Source organism: Pelophylax lessonae, assembly GCF_965119305.1.
Source record: "Pelophylax lessonae genome assembly, chromosome: 9".
NCBI lineage: Eukaryota > Metazoa > Chordata > Amphibia > Anura > Ranidae > Pelophylax > Pelophylax lessonae.
The window spans coordinates 51,377,189-51,401,172 of record NC_138776.1 but is presented as its reverse complement, the minus strand read 5'-3'; the positions used below and the strand labels follow the sequence as shown (position 1 = coordinate 51,401,172).

At 45.0% G+C, this 23,984-nt stretch overlaps 1 protein-coding gene across 1 annotated transcript in view; it reads right to left on the bottom strand.

Moving 5' to 3' along the window:
* Positions 1-11,451: 11,451 nt before the first annotated feature.
* PLEKHS1 (pleckstrin homology domain containing S1) overlaps positions 11,452-23,984 on the bottom strand; it is a 38,666-nt gene continuing 26,133 nt past the window's right edge. Inside the window, exons 16-21 of the mRNA XM_082268835.1 lie at positions 22,839-22,958; positions 20,903-21,028; positions 20,531-20,641; positions 17,911-18,046; positions 16,518-16,629; positions 11,452-11,854 (exon numbers count right to left, since the gene is read on the bottom strand). Of these exons, the coding sequence (XP_082124961.1) occupies positions 16,555-16,629; positions 17,911-18,046; positions 20,531-20,641; positions 20,903-21,028; positions 22,839-22,958 (568 nt within the window). The 3' untranslated portion in view covers positions 11,452-11,854; positions 16,518-16,554. The remainder of the gene's footprint in view (positions 11,855-16,517; positions 16,630-17,910; positions 18,047-20,530; positions 20,642-20,902; positions 21,029-22,838; positions 22,959-23,984) is intronic.

Genomic DNA, 23,984 nt, shown 5'->3' with positions numbered 1-23,984 from the left:
CCATGGTCCGCAGAGAGCTTCTAAAGCATCAGAGGGATCTCATTGTTAAAAGATGTCAGTCAGGAGAAGCCATATTTCTAAAAGAGATGTTTGGAGCAAAAACACTGCACATCACCAAAAGAGCACCATACCCACAGTCAGGGGAGGACTGTCAACTTTTGGTCCAGGGGGCAAATTCAACCCAGAGGCCCATTGTGCAGCGACTTGGCTCCAATCCCAGACATTATAAAGCAAGCAAATAGTGAGGATCTTACCTCACTGATTAGGTGGCAATTAGCCTGCTGCAGCCTCGACCTCTGGGTCCCTGCGGAGCTACATAGGATGCTGGGAGGAAATTACGGGGGGGGGGGGGTATCACTTCCCCTCTGCCAGCACTACTGCTGACCTAGCCAGCTTGACCCACTGGAAAAAAAATGAGTGGATAGTTGTCTGCACTGCTTCAGTATTACTGAAGGCCAGTGTTGCCAACCTACCAAAGTGACACCCAAGAGAGAGAGCCACCGCTCCACACTGCCCGCACAGAGAGAGAAAGAGAGAGCCACCACTCCACACTGCCCGCACAGAGAGAGAGAGCCACCGCTCCACACTGCCCGCACAGAGAGAGAGAGAGCCACCGTTCCACACTGCCCGCACAGAGAGAGAGAGCCACCGCTCCACACTGCCCGCACAGAGAGAGAGAGAGCCACCGCTCCACACTGCCCGCACAGAGAAAGAGCCACCGCTCCACACTGCTCCACACTGCCCGCACAGAGAGAGAGAGACACCGCTCCACACTGCCCGCACAGAGAGAGAGAGAGCCACCGCTCCACACTGCCCGCACAGAGAGAGAGAGAGAGCCACCGGTCCACACCGCCCGCACAGAGAGAGAGAGAGAGCCACCGGTCCACACTGCCCGCACAGAGAGAGAGAGAGAGAGCCACCGCTCCACACTGCCCGCACAGAGAGAGAGAGAGCCACCGCTCCACACTGCCCACACAGAGAGAGAGAGAGAGAGAGAGCCACCGCTCCAAACTGCCCGCAGGGAGAGGGAGCCACCGCTCCACACTGCCCGCAGGGAGAGGGAGACACCGCTCCACACTGCCCGCAGGGAGAGAGAGAGAGCCACCGCTCCACACTGCCCGCAGGGAGAGGGAGACACCGCTCCACACTGCCCGCAGGGAGAGGGAGACACCGCTCCACACTGCCTGCAGGGAGAGGGAGACACCGCTCCACACTGCCCACAGGGAGAGGGAGGCACCGCTCCACACTGCCCGCAGGGAGATGGAGACACCGCTCCACACTGCCCACAGAGAGAGAGAGACACCACTCCACACTGCCCGCAAAGAGAGAGAGCCACCGCTCCACACTGCCTGCACAGAGAGAGAGGGAGAGAGAGAGCCACCGCTCCAAACTGCCTGCAGGGAGAGGGAGCCACCGCTCCACACTGCCCGCAGGGAGAGGGAGACACCGCTCCACACTGCCCGCAGGGAGAGGGAGACACCGCTCCACACTGCCCGCACAGAGAGAGAGGGAGACACCGCTCCACACTGCCCGCAGGGAGAGGGAGACACCGCTCTACACTGCCCGCAGGGAGAGGGAGACACCGCTCCACACTGCCTGCAGGGAGAAGGAGACACCGCTCCACACTGCCTGCAGGGAGAGGGAGACACCGCTCCACACTGCCCGCACAGAGAGAGAGGGAGCCAACCGCTCCACACTGCCCGCAGGGAGAGGGAGACACTGCCCGCAGGGAGAGGGAGACACTGCTCCACACTGCCCGCAGGGAGAGGGAGAGACCATTCCTAAAGAAAATTGCTTGATTCCCAGATCAACATAATAAAGCCTGGTACACACCACTAGTTTTTTTCATTCAACCCAGCAAGTTGAACGAAAAAAATCTGTCAGCTCCGATCAGAGCCGCAGCCGCTGTACTAACTATCCAATGTTAGTACAGTGATCACCCCTGCTGTTCCTTTGTGTTCCAACAGGAGGACTGCCCCCCCCCCCCCCAGATCACTCCGGTCAGCGCTCTCATCCATTGGAGGAGAGCGCCCGCTTATCGGGAGCTTGTTGGCTGCTGGTTTTGCAGCATGCTCGTCTGACAGAGGCCTGCCAAAAAGTCAGCTTCTGTCGGACCAGCTGCCTTACACATTCTATGCAATAAGGTGAAACCCTTCTTTGCTGCAGTTGCCCCCAGAGCCTCTCCTTTTTCTGAGCCAATCCAGTGATGTGCAGAAGCCCAGCGGCTCCAGCCGCTGTCTCTATCCTCGTTGGATAGATTGATAGCCATTGGTTGAAACCATTGGCTCCCGCTGCTGTCAATCAAAACCAGTGACATGGGAGCAGGGGGCGGGCCGAGTCCCACTGTCTGTGTCAATGGATGCAGCAGTGGGACTTGGGAGCGCACCTGCAAGGTGTACCCCCACGGAAATCGGCTCTCCATGGTGGCACCCGATGAAGGAGCGCCGTTGGAGCACCCCAGAAGAGGACGATCTGGGCTGTTCTGTGCAAAACTATTACAGCAGCAGGTAAGTATAACATGTTTGTTATATTTTTATTAACAACAATTGGAACCTTTACAACCCCTTTAACAAAATCCCCAAATCTTCTGTTATGTGCTACAATTAGGTGTAGAATGTCACTTTGAACTCCACCTTATATCCAGAACTCTCTTTATGTATTATATGTGCACAAAATAAGGCAAGAGCACATCTAATACCTACAGAAAATTATGGAAATAAGGTGTGAGTTGGAAGTGAACCATGTCATTGCCTGGGGAGATTAACATTTAGGAGGTTAAAACAGGCAGTGAGGAAATGGGATATCCCCTCCTCACTGACTGCCAAATGCCTCTGAAAAGTGACCCGAGCATGGATCTTTTCAGGGAGTGGCAGTGCCTGCTGCAAATGCATACAATCCTTTGGGTTTACACGGTGCGCTGTAGTTTGGCTGCAGTGCTGGTGTACTCACAGTTTTCCTTAGCTGCAGTCCCATAGATTTATTTTAGGTTGTGCGTTTTTCCTGCTGTTCTTTTTATAAAGTGCATCAACGTTGCAGCTCTTTTTGTTCATTTTAACCACTTAAGAACAGTTTTACCCCCTTAAGGACCAGGCCATTTTTTTGCGATATTTTTACGCTACTTTACCTGACAATTGCGTGGTCGTGTACCCAAATAAAATTTATGTCCTTTTTTTCCCCCCACAAACAGAGCTTTCTTTTGGTGGTATTTTGATCACCTCTGATGGTTTTTTTTTCTTCTTTGCGCTATAAACACACAAAAAAGAGCGACCATTCTGAAAAAAACAACAATATTTTTTACTTTCTGCTGCAAAAAATTCCCAATAAAAAAAATTTAAAGAGGTTGTAAACTCAGTTCATTTTCTTTTTTTTTTACAAGCTGAAAGAGAAACACATAATGAGCTAGTATGCATCGCATACTAGCTCATTATGAAATACTTACCTTAGAATGAGCCCCCGCCGTGCCGTCCGCTCACCTCTATGACGGACGACATGTCCAGTCGCCCGTCTTCCGGGATCGCGGCATCCGGCCATCTGATTGGCCGGAGCCGCGGTGACATCACTCCCGCGCACGCGAGCGGGAGCCGACGGTCACGGCACGGGTCTCTGAAGAAACGGCACCAGCGGCCGTTCCTTCAGAGCGCATGCGCCAGTGATGTCGCTGGCTGCATGTAAGGTAAATATCTCCTAAACGGTACATGTTTAGGAGATATTTACAGTACCTATAGGTAAGACTTATCATAGACTTACCTATAGGTAAAAGTGTCAGAGGAGAGTTTACTTCCTCTTTAAAAATCTAAATTTTTTCATAATTTTAGGCCAATATGTATTCTGCTACATATTTTTGTTAAAAACAATCCCAATAAGCGTATTTTGATTGGTTTGCACAACAGTTATCGCATTTACAAACTAGGGGAAAGATTTGTCATTTTTATTTATTTTAGTTTTTTTTACTAGTAAAGGTGTCAATCTGTGATTTTTTTGCAGGTCTGTGACATTGCAGCGGACAGATCGGACCCCTAACTGACATTTTTGACACTTTTGGGGGGACCAGTGACATTACTACAGTAATCAGTGCTATACATATTTTATTTATTATTTATTTATTTCAGGTTCTTATATAGCGCTGTCAATTTACGCAGTGCTTTACATATACATTACACATTCACATCAGTCCCTGCCCTCAAGGAGCTTACAATCTAAGGTCCCTAACTCACATACATACATAGTAGGGCCAATTTTATACAGGATCCAATTAACCTACCAGCATGTCTTTGGAGTGTGGGAGGAAACCGGAGTACCCGGAGGAAACCCACGCAGGCACAGGGAGACACTCCAGGCAGGTAGTGTCATGTTGGGATTCGAACCAGCGATCCTCTTGCTGCTAGGTGAAAGTGCTAACCACTACACCACTGTGCCGCCCAGCACTGTTACTGTAATAATGACACTGGCAGGGAAGGGGTTAACACCAGGGGCAATCAAAGGGTTAAGTGTGTCCCTAGGGGGTGCTGTCTAACTGTGTGGGGGAGGGACTCACTAGATGAACACAGAGACCTGTGTTCCTAAATAGCAGGAACACAAGATCCCGGTGTTCATTACTGACAGAATGGCGTACTGCCATGTTTACATAGGCAGCCCGCAGTTCTGTCTCCATGGCAGTGTTGCCAACCGTCCGTTTTTTCACGGACAGTCCGTAAATTCGGGGCACTTTTCTCCTGCCCGTAAATGCCCGTAGCAGGAGAAAAGTGCCCGTTAAAACAATGGCTTCGGCGAGACAATCTGACTGCGCATGCGCGGCGTGCGCCTCGGTCCCATCGCCGGACACTCTAACAGTCAGTGAGTCTCGTCATCATCTCCTCCTCCCCCGCCTGACTGACCGCCTCTGCCTGTGCCCTGCCCATGGCCCGCCCAGAATGTTCCCGCCACTGCCGCCGCGGCCGCTACCTCCCCCAGCCTGAGCCTATCGGATCCACGGTGAGAGTAGCTGTGGCTAGAGAAGAGGAGCACACAGTCAGGACTCAGGAGCCGAGGACACTCATGGAACTTGTGAGAAGGGGGCAGACCCGGCAGAGCCAGAGAAGGACAGTGCCTGTGGGGACTAAAGGGGACAGGGAGGAATGAGAGTGCCTGTGGGGACTAAAGGGGACAGGGAGGAATGACAGTGCCTGTGGGGACTAAAGGGGACAGGGAAATTGGGAATGACAGTGCCTGTGGGGACTAAAGGGGACAGGGAGGAATGACAGTGCCTGTGGGGACTAAAGGGGACAGGGAATGACAGTGCCTGTGGGGACTAAAGGGGACAGGGAATGACAGTGCCTATGGGGACTAAAGGGGACAGGGAAATTGGGAATGACAGTGCCTGTGGGGACTAAAGGGGACAGGGAAATTGGGAATGACAGTGCCTGTGGGGACTAAAGGGGACAGGGAAATTGGGAATGACAGTGCCTGTGGGGACTAAAGGGGACAGGGAGGAATGACAGTGCCTGTGGGGACTAAAGGGGACAGGGAATGACAGTGCCTGTGGGGACTAAAGGGGACAGGGAATGACAGTGCCTATGGGGACTAAAGGGGGCAGGGAAATTGGGAATGACAGTGCCTGTGGGGACTAAAGGGGACAGGGAAATTGGGAATGACAGTGCCTGTGGGGACTAAAGGGGACAGGGAAATTGGGAATGACAGTGCCTGTGGGGACTAAAGGGGACAGGGAATGACAGTGCCTGTGGGGACTAAAGGGGACAGGGAATGACAGTGCCTGTGGGGACTAAAGGGGACAGGGAAATTGGGAATGACAGTGCCTGTGGGGACTAAAGGGGACAGGGAAATTGGGAATGACAGTGCCTGTGGGGACTAAAGGGGACAGGGAAATTGGGAATGACAGTGCCTGTGGGGACTAAAGGGAACAGGGAAATTGGGAATGACAGTGCCTGTGGGGACTAAAGGGGACAGGGAATGAAAGTGCCTGTGGGGACTAAAGGGGACAGGGAATTACAGTGCCTGTGGGGACTAAAGGGGACAGGGAATTACAGTGCCTGTGAGGACTAAAGGGGACAGGGAATGACAGTGCCTGTGGGGGCTGAAGGGGACAGGGAATGACAGTGCCTGTGGGGGCTGAAGGGGACAGGGAATGACAGTGCTGTGGGGGCTGATTCTGAAGGGGACACAGAAGGACAGTACTATGGGGTCTGAAGGGGGCACAGAAGGACAGTGCTGTAGAGGGTATATGAAGGTGGGCAGAGGAGGACTCTGCTGTGGGAGGGTGATGTAAAAGGTGGCAGAGGTGGACACTGATGTGGAGGGTGAAGGGGGGCAGATTAGGACACTACTGTTGGGGGGGGAATGGGGGGTGTCTGCAGCCTCTAAATACCTCCTGTACCATGTCCGCGCAGCCTCTGACCATCTCCTGTAGAACGTTCGCAGTCTCTGACCTCCTCCGGTATCATGTTCGCAGCCTCTAACCACCTCCTGTATGATGTCCACAGCATCTGACCACCTCCCGTATCATTTCCGCAGCCTCTGACCACCCTCAGGTAAGTGACAGCACTGCCAGGCCAGGCTAAGGGGGGGTCACTGATGCAAGGGCTGGGTGAATACAATAATGTAAGGGGGAACTGATATAAAGGTTTCCCCCTTATAGCAGGGAATCCCCCCCTTACCTTAGTGTAATTAATCTGTGGAAGGTGGTCTCTGGTCACCAGATTCCCCCTCCCCCATCAGAGTTCCTGATATTCCTCTCTACATCAGAGTCTGCAGGATTCTCCCCTTACAGTGCAAAGGGGGAACTCTGCGGACTCTGATGTAAAAGGGAACTCTGATGTAAAGGGGAATGCAGTGGACTCTGATATAAGGCGGTTTCTGGTCACCAGAGCCCCCTCTTAAATCAGAGTTCCCCCTTAAATCAAGATCTGCAGCATTCCTCTTTATGTCAGAGTTACACTGTAAGGGAAATCCTGCACACTCTGATATACGGGGGAACGCTGTGCTGGCTGGGTTATAATAATCTGATCTTCATGTAAATGGAGAAATATGGTTTTTGACTTTTGTTTAACCTAAACACATTGCTAATAGCACTATCTACATGTTTATAGTTTAAGTATTGATATTTGCACGGTTTAGCACTGAAAACAGCCTGTTTATGTACATTTTTGCAGTGCCAGTAAAAAATTTGTGCCGTCCGTAAATTTTGGACATTCTGCCAGTAAATTTCCCTCCGGGGGGTTGGCAACACTGCTCCATGGGGAGCGATCACGGGTTGCCGGTGGACATCGCGTCCGCCGTACCTGCTGACTGGCTTCCTCTCTGGCCAATCAGCACACGCCCCTGCTGTCTATTACATGAAACAACATACAGGTACGTCGTTTCGTGTACTAGAGTAAAACTGCGGCAACTGGTAAGAAAGCAGTTAAATGTACAGCCTAATAGAAGTCTATGGGACTGGGGGAAACATGCAGAAAGACTGCGGGTACATCAGCACTGCAGCCAAATCACACTACATAGGAACAGATACTGCACACAAGGCTGAAAGAAAACTCTTTTAAGCTGCAGATAAGGAAATAGGAGAAGGGAGAGAGCAGGAAGGGGGGGGAGGAGGAGAGATTGGTCACAGCTCACTTACTTGAAGGCAATGCACGGCTTCAGGCTTACGATGTGGCTGTCAGTTCAAACTTTCCCGCCCACACAATCCTCTTCACAGACCTCAGGCACATGTGCTTCCCGGAGTGTGGGCGGGCACATTGAGAGAGGGGTGGGAGGAGGCGGAGCTTTTCTGGAGGGGGCTGTGCAGTGTATGGAACTCAGACCTGTGACTGGTGCAGCCAACCTCCCTGACACAGAACACATCAACTCGCAGCACGAACGTTCTACTCCCCTCTGACACCGGCCGAACAGTAGATTCAGCCAGCTCCGGAACTGCACATGCGCAGTTCCAGCTGGCGGCAGAGCTGCCTTTTTTATGGGAATTACAGCGGCCTGGGGGGAAAATGCCTCCTTTCCCCCCGGCCCAGTCCACCCTGCCCACAGTGAAGCATGGTGGTGGCAGCATCATGCTTTGGGGCTGTTTTTCTTCAGCTGGTACAGGGGCCTTAGACAAGGTAGAGGGAATTATGAACAGTTCCAAATACCAGTCAATATTGGCACAAAACCTTCAGGCTTCTGCTAGAAAGCTAAACATGAAGAGGAACTTCATCTTTCAGCATGATAACGTCCCAAAGCAAACATCCAAATCAACAAAGGAATGGCTTCACCAGAAGAAGATTAAAGTTTTGGAATGGCCCAGCCAGAGCCCAGACCTGAACCTGATTGAAAATCTGTGGGGTGATCTGAAGAGGGCTGTGCACAGGAGATGCCCTCGCAATCTGACAGATTTGGAGTGTTTTTGCAAAGAAGAGTGGGCAAATATTGCCAAGTCAAGATGTGCCATGCTGATAGATTTATACCCAAATAGAGTGCTGTAATAAAATTATTTATCTTTGTCTCTTTTTTTTTTTTTTTTATAAATCACAGAAACCTGACATTTTAAGGGGTGTGTAGACTTTTCCACTGTATGTAGGAATGTAGCCCCCCTCTCGTGCCCGCTCCTGAGATGGAAGGTCGGGGTGGGTGGAGAGAGAGGTTTGGGAGCATGCAGAGGATGTTGCAAGGAGGCAGAAAAACACAGTAAGAAAAATATGTAAGAGACTTAAGAAGTGTTCAGCTTCGATGGGGGCAGTGATGGACAATCCTAGGTTACCACCTCTGAATGACAGGTTTCTCTAAGCCATGATTGCATACCTTAGCACTGTTAGGGTCCTTTCACACGGGCGGTCCGTATGTCCATTTTTCATCACATCCGATTGCAGATGAAAAACAGACATAATGCATGTCAATGGGATTGCGGATGTCAGCGGATGGTCATCCGCTGACACCGATTTGTGTCTTTTCGTATCAGTTCAGTTTTTTGGAACGGAAGAGAACCCTATTTTTCTTCCGTTTAAAAAAAATGGAACGGACGCAAAAAACGGATGTCATCGGTGTCATCCGCTGACATCCGCAATCCCATTGACATACATTACCTCCGTTTATCATCCGCAGACGGATGGGATGATAAACGGACACACGGAATGGACACTCCAGAGTATCATCCGTGTAAAACAAATTAAAAAAAAAAGTGCATGAGCGGAGGAAAATACGGTCCGCCCCGTGTGAAAGGACTCTTAAAGGTCTTGGGTTTTCCTAAGCTCCAATATTACTCTGATGGTCCAGTTTGGAATGCAAACGACAATAGTGCATTTTATTGTTGAGGTTATGATATTTGTTATATGGTGACCACATCAAATGACTTTCTGTTATTTTCTGCTCTTGTTCTGTTTTGAATGTGTGTTTTATGTATGTTATGTGAAAAAATTTCTCAATAAAAATGATCTGATTTAAAAAAAAAAAAAAAGAAGTGTGCAGCTTATGAATTATGGCTTCCCTTGCTGCGTGCTTGCCTCTGGTCAATGACTGGCAACACCAACCAGCAGGTGTTTTCCCATGGGGGTGATACAGATGAGATAGTGACAGCCTACTTATTTATTTTTTTTGTTCCTTTTCCTTTCAAGATTAAAAAATCAACTTTTTTTTTTTTACTTTTTTTTTTTGTTTTCTGTCGGTATAACTAGAAAGTAAAGTCTGACATTTAGTGGAATAAATCTAAAATGTAAGTTTTTAGGGCAGCTCTTATGTATTTCAGGAAGATAACCTTTTGTATTTTATTTCATTTTTTTTTTGTGGTTTCAAATCCAGTATTTTATCATGTCTGCAGAAGAAATGAAAATAGTTTCTAAGGATGCATTTTCACTCTGTTTAGTTGACCAGTTAATGGGACTAACTATTCATTCTGCTTTTTTTTTTTTTTTCATTCTGCTTTGATGAATAGCAAAAACAATAGAACACCATAATTTAAAGTTTTTCACATTTCTTTATTACATAGACGACATTTATAATATTAGACCGATATATATACAGTATATACAATAACACATAGTATAATACAACATCTGTACAATGTACACATACAATAAAAACATCTATGAAATAACAAAAGAAGAAATGATTTGGATTTAAAAATTAAATTGTACTGTCTGCACTGTTGGTGATATATATATATATATATATATATATATATATATATATATATATATATCCTGTATAATAATAATAAAGCTGAACTCTAGGCAAAAAGCTAGACACACAGCTGATATGTATCTTTACACTCTTTTACTTGCTAAAGTATTTGCAACTGTGGTTTACCCACCCCCTGCCACAGCACGCAGCTACGCAGGGGAAGCACTCTCTGCCCGGTTCGGCTTCCTTTAGCACCGGTCTACCTCCAGGCTGCTCATTGGACAAAGGAAACGCATAAGCACTGCTATCCATTTGGCAGTAGGATGATTGTGTTTACAATGAACCAGAAAGTAATAGAGCGATATTCCTGTATAGCAGAGTTGTATAAATCACAAGACTAGCTGCACAGAATCACACATCCTTGAACAGGTAAAAATAGTAAACATATGTATTTTACCTGGAGCTTTACTTTAAGAGCAGCACCCACGCATGTAGTGAAACCATTTTGACTTTGGGGGACCTAAAGTGATACTATGGTAAAAAAAAATAAAAATAATAATTCTATTCAAGTATGTATTCTTAACTAAAAGTCCCTTCTTTTGCTCACAACCTCCTCCATTTTATTTTTCTTTATTTGCTTCTTAGTCAGCTTCCTATGGGGTTTGGACTTTGGGATTTGTAGTGTGGATTTGTAGAGCAATGCACATGACCCCAACTAACATGCATTGCTTGTTCCAAATAAGTGAGGGTGCAAAATTAGAGGCTTGGGAGACAGAAAAACACTAACAATTTAATGCAAAATATATAACCGGGTCATTAAGTAGTGGATGTGTTTGGATCACGTTTGGAATAAGGATATCTTTTAGCGTCACTTTAATGCCAGCATGTCAAGCCCTGATGCAGGGAAAATATTGAGCCCCGAAACGTGTTTTATCCTTCTCTTGTCAAATATAATAAAAATCAGCTGTACTCATTCTAGTTCTGCGGTGCTTTCATCCTTTTTATATTTCTCAAAGGCATTGAAAACATAGAGGAATACAACTTTTTTTTTTTTATTAATAAAAATAATATTAATAATAAAGAAGAAAATACCAACAAAACAAAAGTGTAGACATATGACCAAAAAATTAAATTTGACAGTCATATGTTTATGTAAATTTGTTATTGTAACATATATATATTTTAAGGTTCCACAGAGAGTTTTTATGGCATACAGCTCTTATCTAATTTATTCTTACAACGCATTAAGACGTTGAACAAATATTTGCACGTTGGTCCGTCGTGGTCGATAAAGCTGCATTTGGTTCTGGCAAATTATTGTAACCATAGCTGACCTTTGGAAGCCTAACAGTAACTAAGAATTACAAATCACAGTAATAAATCACCTGTTACATTATATGAAGTGTGAAGGACAACTAATGTAAGATATATAAAATATAATAACAGAATTTACATCATATAAACACTTCTGTAGATCATACACATGTATGTACTTGCAATGACAGAGTAGCCCCTGTACGTAGACTGTAGCATCCACGTCCCTGGAACGTGACATCACATAGGTAGGTCCATCAATCATAGCACTGAACGGCCTGTACAACTGACCTTACATAAACCATTCGCTGCAATATGTGGAATGGTCACTTATTTTATAGCATATGTACTATACTGTAGATATAAAAATGAAGTTCTCTGTTCAGCACAGCATACACAGTCTGAAGCAGAATTGACCGGCCGTCCTTGTTAGAGGTCCAGCTCTATGCCAATGGACAGATATCTGGAAAAAAAAAAAGGAGTCCGTGAATATGGATGTGCAGACTAGGTGCATTTCATCAGTGTGGCGGGTACAAAGAGAGATACAAAGAACGCATTGGGGTGAGCTAACTCAGTATTTGCCAAAAAAATCCAAATTTTAGTTCTGGATGGATTGACTTTTTAACCACTTGCCTACTGGGCACTTATACCCCCTTCCTGCCCAGGCCAATTTTCAGTTTTCAGCTCTGTTTCACTTTGAATGACAATTTGCTTGGTCATGCAACACTGTACCTAAACTACATTTTTATAATTTTTTTTCACACAAATAGAGCTTTCTTTTGGTGGTATATAATCACCACTGGGTTTTTTATTTTTTAATAAAGAAACAAAAAAAAGACCAAACATTTTGAAAAAAAAATGTAATAAAATTTAGCAAACAGGTAATTTTTCTCCTTCACTGATGTGTGCTGATGAGGCTGCACTGATGTGCACTTAAAAGGTGACATTGATGAGGGTGCACTGATGGCCACTGATAAGGCGGCACTAGTGAGTTCAGTAGGGGTGAAGAAGTCGAAATCTGTGTTGACCGGTGACGCAACGCGTATAGGGGCGGAGACTTCCACGGCAATCAGGAAGCCGTCAGCCCGTTCTGAGTCCAGATGAGATTAAGCGCCCTATTTCTGGATAAGTGACACCATCTCAGGTAGTGCCCATTCCATTACTAATGTATTCCCCCTTTTTCCTTTTTTTTTTCCTTTTTTCTCCTTTTTTCCTTCAACATTACTTTGGTATAATTGAGATTTTTTATGTATTTTTAGATACTGTTTTTCTTCAAGCTCCTGATGAGTGGACGGAGGTCCACGAAACGCGTAGAGCCTATATTTACTCAGCCGTATTCAAGCATTTCATGTTTCCAGATCATGTATCTATAGAGAAATTGATGTCAGATGTAACCTACTAATTTTATGGATTTTATTGTATATGAAATGAGTGCATTATCCCCATTTTGTAATAATTATATATGTGAATAATAAATATGGTTCATTAAATCTGTACATTTATGTCAGCTCTTGATGGGTTCCCCTCCTTGTGTAGGGGCTTTATATGATACTCATTTGGAAACATATATGCCTGGTTGCAAAACTCATTTAAAGTCCCACATTCCCCCCTCTTCCATAATACACATTTAGGGATGGAGGCAACCAGACATACATTTTGTGATAGATCTCTTCCCCTTTTCTTTTTCGCAAATAGTTTGGGTGGAAGACACCCGTTTACTGTAGAGGTCTGCCACTTTAACCCCTTTTTTTAGTCTACGTTTTTAATATCAATATTGTTTCCCATTATTATTTTTACATTCTTTGTTTATATTCTTTTGTTAGCCATTTGAGCTTCCATATATATTTTTTTGTCCCTAATATAGAGTGGACCTGAATCACGGGAGCTGGTCCGGGTTTCCGGTTTCGGGGCTGCGATGGTTGTTAGCCGCTCCTCCCCTGCACCTGCCTCTGCCTCCTAGCATCCAGGTTGGGGGTCGGGCTGTGCTACAACCATCGGCGCCATAATCTGCTTACCATGGAGTTGGCGCCCTTCGGCGTCATATTTCCACGGTTACGCCTTTTTCATCTGCGTCTGTGGCGGCTCCTCTCCGACCAACATCCGGTCAGCTGACCGGTTGTGGGAGGTTTGACTTCCGCCTATATAGATCAGACGCCATTATGGCGTTGGCATGGACTCATCCTCGCCCATCTGGACATGCAGCTGGGTTATTTCAGTTCACTTTGCCAGTTAATCCTCTTATCCTCCCATTGTGGAGGTGCACATTGTGGTATGTATCCTTCTGATTTTGGTTTAACCCACTTTATATTCCTAATATGCACTTTCCTTGCATTCCCTTCTACTATGGGACAGACATGCACCCCTTCCGTTTCCTTGCCTCCTCACTCTCTTTCCTATTTCATTCTTCCTCTTGTGGTTTGGCTACGTTTCCACCACTTTTTTCACTTTTCTCCCCACTTGGAGACATGCAGCCTGGTTTCACCGTTCTCTCTGCACCCTTCTTTATCTGGATGTTCACTTTTTCTGGCAATGTTTCCCACATTCTCTGGTTTTCATTATGTCTCAACAAGATCTGGTGGTGGTTTTGAGATCAATTAGTTTCCTTATTTTGAAAGGAATATATAACAATTAAATTAAGCATTACCGTATATACTCGAGTATAAGCCAAGTTTTTCAGCACATTTTTTTGTGCTGAAAACGTCCCCCTTGGCTTATACTCGAGTCAAGGAAAAAAAGTCCGCTCCGACGGGCTTAAGCTTTCAAAAATGGCGCCGCCCGGCATATACATGTCACTGCGCACGCGCCGCCGCCGCTCGGGAGAGGCCGGGAATAGCCGAAATTACACGAGCGGTGGCGGCGCGTGCGCAATGACGTGTCGGCGCCGTCGGCGCCATTTTTAAAATGAAGGCGCCTCTGGAACAGGTAAGTGAAACAGCTTCACTACCTGCCTATGCAGGGCTGCGGGCACACTACAAGGGATGCAGTGCTGCGGGCATGGTCCACCTGTACCATGCCCACAGCACTGCATCTCCTGTAGTATGCCCACGAACACGGATCCTCTTGTACCATGCCAGTACCCTGCATTCTCCTGCACCATGCCAGTCACCCTGCATTCTCCTGCACCATGCCAGTCACCCTGCATTCTCCTGCACCATGCCAGTCACCCTGCATTCTCCTGCACCATGCCAGTACCCTGCATTCTCCTGCACCATGCCAGTACCCTGCATTCTCCTGCACCATGCCAGTCACCCTGCATTCTCCTGCACCATGCCAGTCACCCTGCATTCTCCTGCACCATGCCAGTACCCTGCATTCTCCTGCACCATGCCAGTACCCTGCATTCTCCTGCACCATGCCAGTCACCCTGCATTCTCCTGCACCATGCCAGTACCCTGCATTCTCCTGCACCATGCCAGTCACCCTGCATTCTCCTGCACCATGCCAGTCACCCTGCATTCTCCTGTACCATGCCCGCCGCCCTGCATTCTCACCCTAGGCTTATACTCGAGTCAATGATTTTTCCCATCTTTTTGTGCTAAAAGTAGGGGCCTCGGCTTATACTCGGGTCGGCTTATACTCGAGTATATACGGTATATATTTGTAGATTCTTTTGATTCCAATACATCTGCCTTATTATTAACCACCCACTGGCTCTCCACCTCTTTGCTGCCTTTCCTCCCCCGCGTGCTGGATGATGTCCATGCCTCAGCCCCGGGTCAGGCATTTCTCGGATCAGCCTTCGTTTTTCATTTTTCCCAATTGGAATATTTCTGGATAAGTGACACCATCTCAGGTAGTGCCCATTCCATTACTAATGTATTCCCCCTTTTTCCTTTTTTTTTTCCTTTTTTCTCCTTTTTTCCTTCAACATTACTTTGGTATAATTGAGATTTTTTATGTATTTTTAGATACTGTTTTTCTTCAAGCTCCTGATGAGTGGACGGAGGTCCACGAAACGCGTAGAGCCTATATTTACTCAGCCGTATTCAAGCATTTCATGTTTCCAGATCATGTATCTATAGAGAAATTGATGTCAGAAGTAACCTACTAATTTTATGGATTTTATTGTATATGAAATGAGTGCATTATCCCCATTTTGTAATAATTATATATGTGAATAATAAATATGGTTAATTAAATCTGTACATTTATGTCAGCTCTTGATGGGTTCCCCTCCTTGTGTAGGGGCTTTATATGATACTCATTTGGAAACATATATGCCTGGTTGCAAAACTCATTTAAAGTCCCACATTCCCCCCTCTTCCATAATACACATTTAGGGATGGAGGCAACCAGACATACATTTTGTGATAGATCTCTTCCCCTTTTCTTATTCGCATTAAGCGCCCATAGCCCGCACAGCTATCTGTGCTGAAATATGTGAGTTTTATTCATGCTAATTCCCAATTTAACATTTTTTTTTACAAATGGAGAGCATTAGATGTGTTCTTGCCTCTCTCTTCCTTTTATGCCATACGGACGGTATGCCACTTATGAGTTGGTGATTGTTTGTGCTGTCACATTCAAGCCATTGGATAGAGCCCGGGTATGAGCTTTAGGAGGAATATCTCTTAACTCCTGAGAGGAATTGCTTTTTTTGACCTAGTGGTAACACAAAGGTCAAAACCCCAGATTAGAGGTGTTGGTGGTGAGAGCACTTTCTTTGGAAGCACTGGTTAAGCACTTTATCACTGCATGTTTACACCAGGGAAGAGGCTATGTTTGATGGACGTTTTATCTTTATACGCACTTTTTGCTTTTAATCATTTATATGGTTGATCATAGCACTTTGTCACTTTAATATTTATTTTATGAATATTATTATGTATTTTTTTATTTTTTATTTGATTGTATTTAGCACAGTGACACTTTATTATTGATATATTGCACCGTATGCTAATTAATTGCACCTGCTTTGGCACTTAGCACATTGATTTGTTTTATATGTGTGTGCTGTATTTAGTGAATTATTCACTGATTTTTTTAACAAGCGCTGTACCTTATATTATTTATATGATGGTAAATTGCTCTAGAAGATTCACGGGTGAATTTTATGGTTCATTTGGATCCTAGATTTTCATGTATTTTTTTAGTTTGAAAAAAAATTGTAGGCATTCAGAACATACCTTATGTGCTCCTTTCCTCCTCCAGGTGGCACTCCCCTCAGGAAGTTCCGCAGTTGCAGCCCTCTAAGTGGAAGACTCCAGATTTCAAATTACGAATCACTACCAGGTTCACCTACAGGCAGTAAAACAAAGCATGTAATCCATAATTATTTGCTCCAGTAAAGATTAACATAAGAACATAAGCACAGGAACATAGGTCCTTTAAACTTCCTAAGGTTCCCACGTCTACACACCTGCATGGCCCATTATGACAGGTTCCCACCATTGTTTCACTGAATTCCCAGGCCTGCATAGCTGTATGCCTAATATAAGGGCTTGCCACCCTCCCTGTAAGGGGTTAACACCATCCCAGAGCTGAGTTACTGGGTCTGTACATCTTCTGCACCCATTATGAGGGGTTTCCACATTCCTGTACTGAGTTCCTTGACCTGCACACCTGCTATGTCCATTATAAGGAGGGCCAACCATCCCTGCACTCAATTCCCAGGTCTGTACATTTTCCACGCCCATTATGAGGGGTTCCCACATTCCCCAGGTCTGAACACCTGTTATGCGCCGGGTCTGTACATCTCCTGTTCCCATTATGAGATATTCCCACATCCCTGTGCTGAGTTCCTGGGTCTGCACACCCGTTGTGTCCATTATGAGGGGTTACCACCATCCCAGTGCCAAGTACTCGGCTCTGCACACCTGCTGTGCCCATTATGAAGGGTTCCCACCATCCCTATGCTGAGTTCCTGGGTCTGCACACCTGCTGTGTCCATTATGAGGGGTTCCCACGATCCCTGTGCCAAGTACTCAGCTCTGCACACCTGCTGTGCCCATTATGAGGGGTTCTCACCATACCTATGCTGAGTTCCCATGTCTGTACACCCGCTGTGCCCATTATGAGGGGTTCCTACGATCCCTGTGCCAAGTACTCAGGTCTGCACATCTGCTGTGCCCATTATGAGGGGTTCTCACCATCCCTATGCTGAGTTCCCAGGTCTGCACACCCGCTGTGCCCATTATGAGGGGTTCCCACTATCCCTGTGCCAAGTACTTGGCTCTGCACACCTGCTGTGCCCATTATGAAGGGTTCCCACCATCCCTATGCTGAGTTCCTGGGTCTGCACACCTGCTGTGTCCATTATGAGGGGTTCCCACCATCCCTATGCTGAGTTCCCAGGTCTGCACACCTGCTGTGCCCATTATGAGGGGTTCCCACCATTCCCTGTGCCAAGTACTCTGCTCTGAACACCTGATGTGCCCATTATGAGGGGTTCCTCACCATCCCTACTGAATTTGTATTATTTTATTTTATAGGGGACTAGAATATACAAAGGTGGACAGGAAAACCCAAACCCCCAGGTGTCCCAGCAACTCCTAACGTGTGCCATTACAAAGTGATTACCTCATCTCTTGTGAAAAGATTCAGCATCTGAAAAAAGAACTCTCTGCTTGCAGGTCGAAACCCATTAATTTCGATGATGTGATCCCCATGGCTGAACACACAGCCAATTTCTGCAGGACCCTTCCACTTACTCACACTGTTAAAGAAGAGATAGAACATTTTACATTTCTACACAAATACTGTGTGTGTATGATATACTATACTGTAAATACATATATACTGTACAGTGTTCATATATTTAATGAATGAATACAAATCTCTCTCTCTCTTTAGCTATAAAATACAAAAAAATGAATACAAATACACATAATATAAAATAAAAATACACAGCCAATAAAAATGATTGTAAGTGCCTGTTCACGCTACGTCGCTCCAACTTCGGGGGCGACCTGTGAAGTCACGTGCAGCGCGACTTCGGCACGACTTGCACAGACTTCATAAAATGAATGTCTATGCAAGTCACTCCAGGTCGCCCCGAAGTAGTACAGAACCCTTTTTCTAAGTCGGAGCGACTTGTGTCGCTCCTATTAGAACCGGTCCTGTACTACTCAATGGACCGCGACGGTGCGTGACTTGCCAGGCTGACCAAGTCGCCTGACAAGTCGTAATAGTGTGAACCGGCACTAAAGCTACATTTAAAAACAAAAAAAACCAAACATGTTATACTTACCTGATCGGTGCAATGGTTTTGCACAGCGTGGCCCCTAACCTTATCGTCCAAGGGGCCCCCGCCGGCGCTGTCTGCTCCTCTTCTTCTCCTCGTGCAGGTGCGCTCCCAAGCTGGGCCATGTGCGTCCATAGACACACACAGCGTGGCTTGGTCTCCCACCCTTCATTCCCTCCTCGTGGGATTAGACTGACAGCAGCCATGGCTACTGCTGCTCTTAGTTAAGGCAGTGAATGCAGGTAGGGAGTGGGGCTGCCAGCAGCAACAGAGCTGGATCGTGAGTGGTGCCAGGTAAGGGGGGAGGGGGGGGCAAGTACACAGACAGTGGATGCCTATAGAACCACTTTAATTTGTGTTTTTAGATCCTCCTGGAGGTCAGCTTTTACAGCTAGTATCAGATTCTTGCAATGCCTTTACTGGGGAGCTTAGACTGGGCCATGGAGAAGCAGCACAAGGAGCCATTATATACACTATGTTGCCAAAAGTATTGGGACACCTGCCTATACATGCATGGTTCAAATGGGGGCACAGAGAAGCATCACAAAGAGCCAATGAGTTGTGCTACAGTGCTTATATGCTAACAAGTGTCATGCTGAAAGGAGGAAAGGGGCAAGTAAAAGAGAGATGAGCTCATCAGTCTTCTACTTCTCCTTCACTGTCCAGTCACAGGCTGGGCCTGGTTGTGAGATCTTAGCAGCAAATATGAGGAGTTCTATAATGATTTGTGGTATATAACAGGAAGCACTGGAACACCCAAAATATGGTGGGAATTGAGTCTGATAATTTGGCAGGTTTCACTATTAGAGTGCAAAAAGATGTGATAACCCAGGGGGTGGTAGAGCCCAACTATAACTGCAGAATCACTTTTAATCAAATGGACACTTGACTAACAAAAAAAAATGACATAAATTCATTGGGCAAAGATAACATTAAAGAGGAAGTAAACCCTCCTCAGTAACTTTTACCTATAGGTGAGCCTATGATAAGGCTTGCCTATAGGTACTGTAAATATCTCCTAAACTTGCACCGTTTAGGAGATATTTACCTTTCATGCAGCCAGTGATGTCACTGGCGCATGCGCTCTGAAGGAATGGCCGCTCGTGCCATTCCTTCAGAGCCCCGTGCCGTGACTGTCGGCTCCCGCGCGCGTGCGCGGGAGTGACGTCACCGCAGCTCCGGCCAATCAGATGGCTGGATGCCGTGATCCCGGAAGACTGGCGACTGGACATGTCGCCCGTCATGCAGGTAAGCAGATGGCACGGCGGGGGCTCGTTCTAAGGTAAGTATTTCATAATGAGCTAGTATGCAATGCATACTAGCTCATTATGTGTTTCTCTTGCAGGTTTAAAAAAAAAAAATGTTTTTGGGGTTTACAACCTCTTTAACATCATGTAGCCTCCAATCTTGGCATGTGGTTCTTACCAGTGCTGCTGTTAGAAATCGTGGGGCCCAGTACAGACTACCTGGCAGGGCCCCCCCCCCCAAGAAAATATTAAAGATATATTTAGCTAAAATTACAACAAAATCATTATTATCAGACACAAATATAACATAACTCGCATAATTCCGGCTAAATCTAAAAAAAAAAAAACTATGTTAAATAAAAAAGAAGATGAGATGAGAAAAATATACAGGTTGGGCAGTTGGAGCTCAGTGATCAGAGAGACAGAGAGAGAGAAACAAAGTTACAATTTACAAATAAACTCCTGAGCAGAGATAAGTGCTGGGAGGGGGCCCACACAAGGGAGGGGGATTAGTGAGGGACCACTTTATCTTTCTCAACAGATAAAAGCTGATGGCAGGGAGAGGGACAGATCAGATTCAGGTGCTGGAGGAAGATTTCTGTAATTGTTGTCCATCACTAATCCCCCTCTCTGTGTGGGCCCCCCTGTGTGCTCGGGCCCCCTACAAGAGGGCTGGTGGTCCCCCCCTATCAGCGGCCCTGGTTCTTACCATAAGCGTTCTCCAACCTCCTGAAGATTAAAGTAATTCTTTAGGTGAGCCGTTGGGATGGTAAGATTCATTGTCACATTTTCCGAAACATTGTCACATATTTTTTGTTCACTAAAAAAAAAAAAAAAAAATTGATTATCCAATTGTGTCTGTCCATCATTTACAGTAGACCCAAGTCCCAGATTATTCTACCTAATCATCCTTATAGAGCAGATAAATATTAAGATACAACATCTATACTGTTAATTTTTTTTTTTTTTTAAATACATAAACTCTATTACTGCCCTACTTAGCTTTAGATATATTTTATCAATGAGTAACACTGCCCATTATTTTATGTAGAATTATGTCAGCTCTGGAGAATTTACTTACTAAATCATTTTCAGCATGTAAGCTTTCTTCAGCTGACTTCCCTGTGTTTTTGGGGACCTGTTTTTTTCTACATTTCTGGAGTTCCGGACTGGTTTTTGTGGACAATGATTGTTCTGCTCCTCTGCACTGTAAAGGAAACGTGAACATGAGTTACATTCCCAGATGCTTGCAACCCTACTCTACCAGTTATGGGGCATTTAGGAAGAGTATTATTATGGTAGATTTGAGCAGGTCAAGTCAGGAAGAGAAAGCTGGCTGCTGAGATCAACAATGTTCTGATTTCAATCTTAGAATTCTGACTTTTAATCTTAGAATTCTGACTTTTAATCTTAGAATTCTGACTTTCAAATTCAGAATTCTGAATGTAATACAGAATTCTGACTTTAAAAGTCAGAATTTAGTTTAAAAATGTTCCTTTTTTATGGCCCCAGGGCTCTTTTGTATGGCTCTTCTGTACCGGATGGCTGGAAGACTTTATTCTCAGATTTATGACTTTTAATCTTAGAATTCTGACTTTCAAATTCAGAATTCTGAATGCAATACAGAATTCTGACTTTAAAAGTTAAAATTTAGTTTAAAAAATTTTCTTTTTTGATGGCCCCAGGGCTCTTTTGTAGGGCTCTTGTGTACCGGATGGCTGGAAGACTTTATTCTCAGATTTATGACTTTTAATCTTAGAATTCTGGCTTTCAATATCAGGATTCTGAGTTTCAAATGTAATAAAGAAATCTGACTTTAAATATCAGAATTTTGTGTAATATATTGTTTTTAGGATCTTTCATAGGGCTCTTTTGTACAGGCTGGCTGAAAAAGGCGGACATTTTTTCTCAATTCCCTTGAAGTATAACTATAACTATTTTCTTTCTTAGTTCCTCCCATCCCCTGCTGAGTTCTACATACCATCTACATATTGTAATGCTAGCAGTCCTCATTGGGCAAAACAAGACTTGCTTCATGATGCCCATTTCCTGTCATTTACACCCCCATGGGGGCGCATTATAATGCAGGCTGGGCTGACAGTACTTCAGTAATGAACGGTGCTCACTTGTCATTACGTGACCACTGCTCAGTCCAGAGAGAATCCACTTCCCTACAACACAGAAGAGTTCTGGAAGAGTATTAGATTAGGGCCACACTTTCTGGAGGAACCTTGGCCTGATAGTACAGCTGCGGATATGGGCAACTAAGATCTCTGTGTTTTTTTAATTTTTTTTTAAGTTAGGAATGGGAGTTAATCAGGTCCCTTTGCTGGTTGGCGTTCGTGAATTCTTGTTTCCATGTGTATTGCAGTATTCGTTTTCAGATACCCTTCTAGGTGTTTCCAGGGGCCAGAATATCTTCCATCTCAGTAATCAGTCTGCTACAAAGTCACAGGTCCTCCTTTAAGAAGATCTTTCATTATAATTTTTTAAGTTCTGTCCCCTACGTTACATAGTACATGTAGTATTTGTCCCATAAATCGAAGTGCTTTCCAAACTTAGTTATGAGATTCAACCAGGCCTCCTCCCCTCCTGCTGCAGCCAATCTAACAATAGCTATGAGCCAGCTGATTCATAGCTGCAGCTTTGTCTCAGCTGTGAGCACTTTCCTGAGACAAGCAATGACAAGAGAAATGCAGAAGGAGTGAGGTCATGTCAGCCTGTGCATTGCTCTTGCCGTTGCTTATCTCAGGTCAATGTACTATGTAACATAAGGACAGAACTGTTAAAAAATATATAAAAATAAAAATATAATATATTCTTTTTTAAGCCACATCTCTGCATAGTTAAGTCAGATTTGGGTGGTTTGTTTGAGAATTGGAGTGTGATATCGTGTTTATGGTTGGGAAATAGTCAGGTGTTTGGATTTTGGAGGCATATTATTTTTTAGACAAATTTCTTGCTGTCTAATTTGTATACCAAAGCTCCCCACCATCCTGTACTATACTTATTCTTACCACAAGCTCTGCTGTTCATCGGGGGGGTTCTGTGTTTGGCCTGTGGAGTCCCCAATATTTTTCTCTGAGTCCCCAGTATTTGTGTCTGAGTCCTCATTAGAGTCCAAAGAGTCTTGCGATCTGTAAAGAAAAAAAAAATCTATTATCTTTCCTTAAGATCTTTGTTTAGACTTCAAAAACACAAATTCGTGTCTCAGTCTTTCCTGCCCATCATATGGATAAATACTAGTTTATATACACATGTATGTGACCGCAGCAGACATCGGCCAGCTTCCAGGTTTTATTGTCAAAGCCTAACTGAACAAGCTGAAGTTAGAAGTTGATTGGCTACCATTCACAGCTGAACCAGATTTTTCACTCTACAGTTTTAGTATATCAATCCCATTGGCTGGAGAGAGCACAATATTCTGGCAAACAGGAAGTGCATATTAAAAGGAACAGGAAGTAAATCAACCCCCATCATGCTTTTCCTTGGTCTGTGACTCAATAGCAGCCAACATACTTCTCTTTTGACAATGTCACTTTAGACAAGGATTCCATTTCCTGTCCCTGATATATAGACAGCTAGTCAAAGGAGTTATATATGAATTACAGGGATGTAAATATTAAAGTATAACTAAAGGCAAAACTTTTTTTTAGTTTTGGACGTGGAGTGGAGTGGAGAGGGATTAGAACACCTATTAGGTTTTTATTGCTGTCTGTGCCCCGGCTAAGGAGATTCACCCTCTCTGATTGTCCTGTTTACCATTATCATTAAAAGTAAAAGAAAACCCCAAAGTTTGGGTTGTCCACAGAAATATAAGAGGGGAAATTTTCCAATGGGGACACTAGTTCTGGTGATCTGGGGGTCCCCAAGGGACTCCCTTAATACCCAGGGATTTCCTCCCACTTCCTGTTTTAGCTATGGGACAGGAAGTGAAGGTAAATCTCCCCAATGGAACACAGATGGCAACAAAAAAAAAATTAAAAAATAAAATAAAATAAACATCAAACAGGGGTTATAACCCTTCCTTACTCTATCCAAAGTGAAAAAAAAAGTGTTGCCTAAAGTTCTTTTTTAAGCAGCAGGAAAGTGAAAATTTAAAAGTTATGTTGGGGTAATAACATCATCTTAAAGCGGAAGTCCACCCAAAAGGGGAAGTTCCA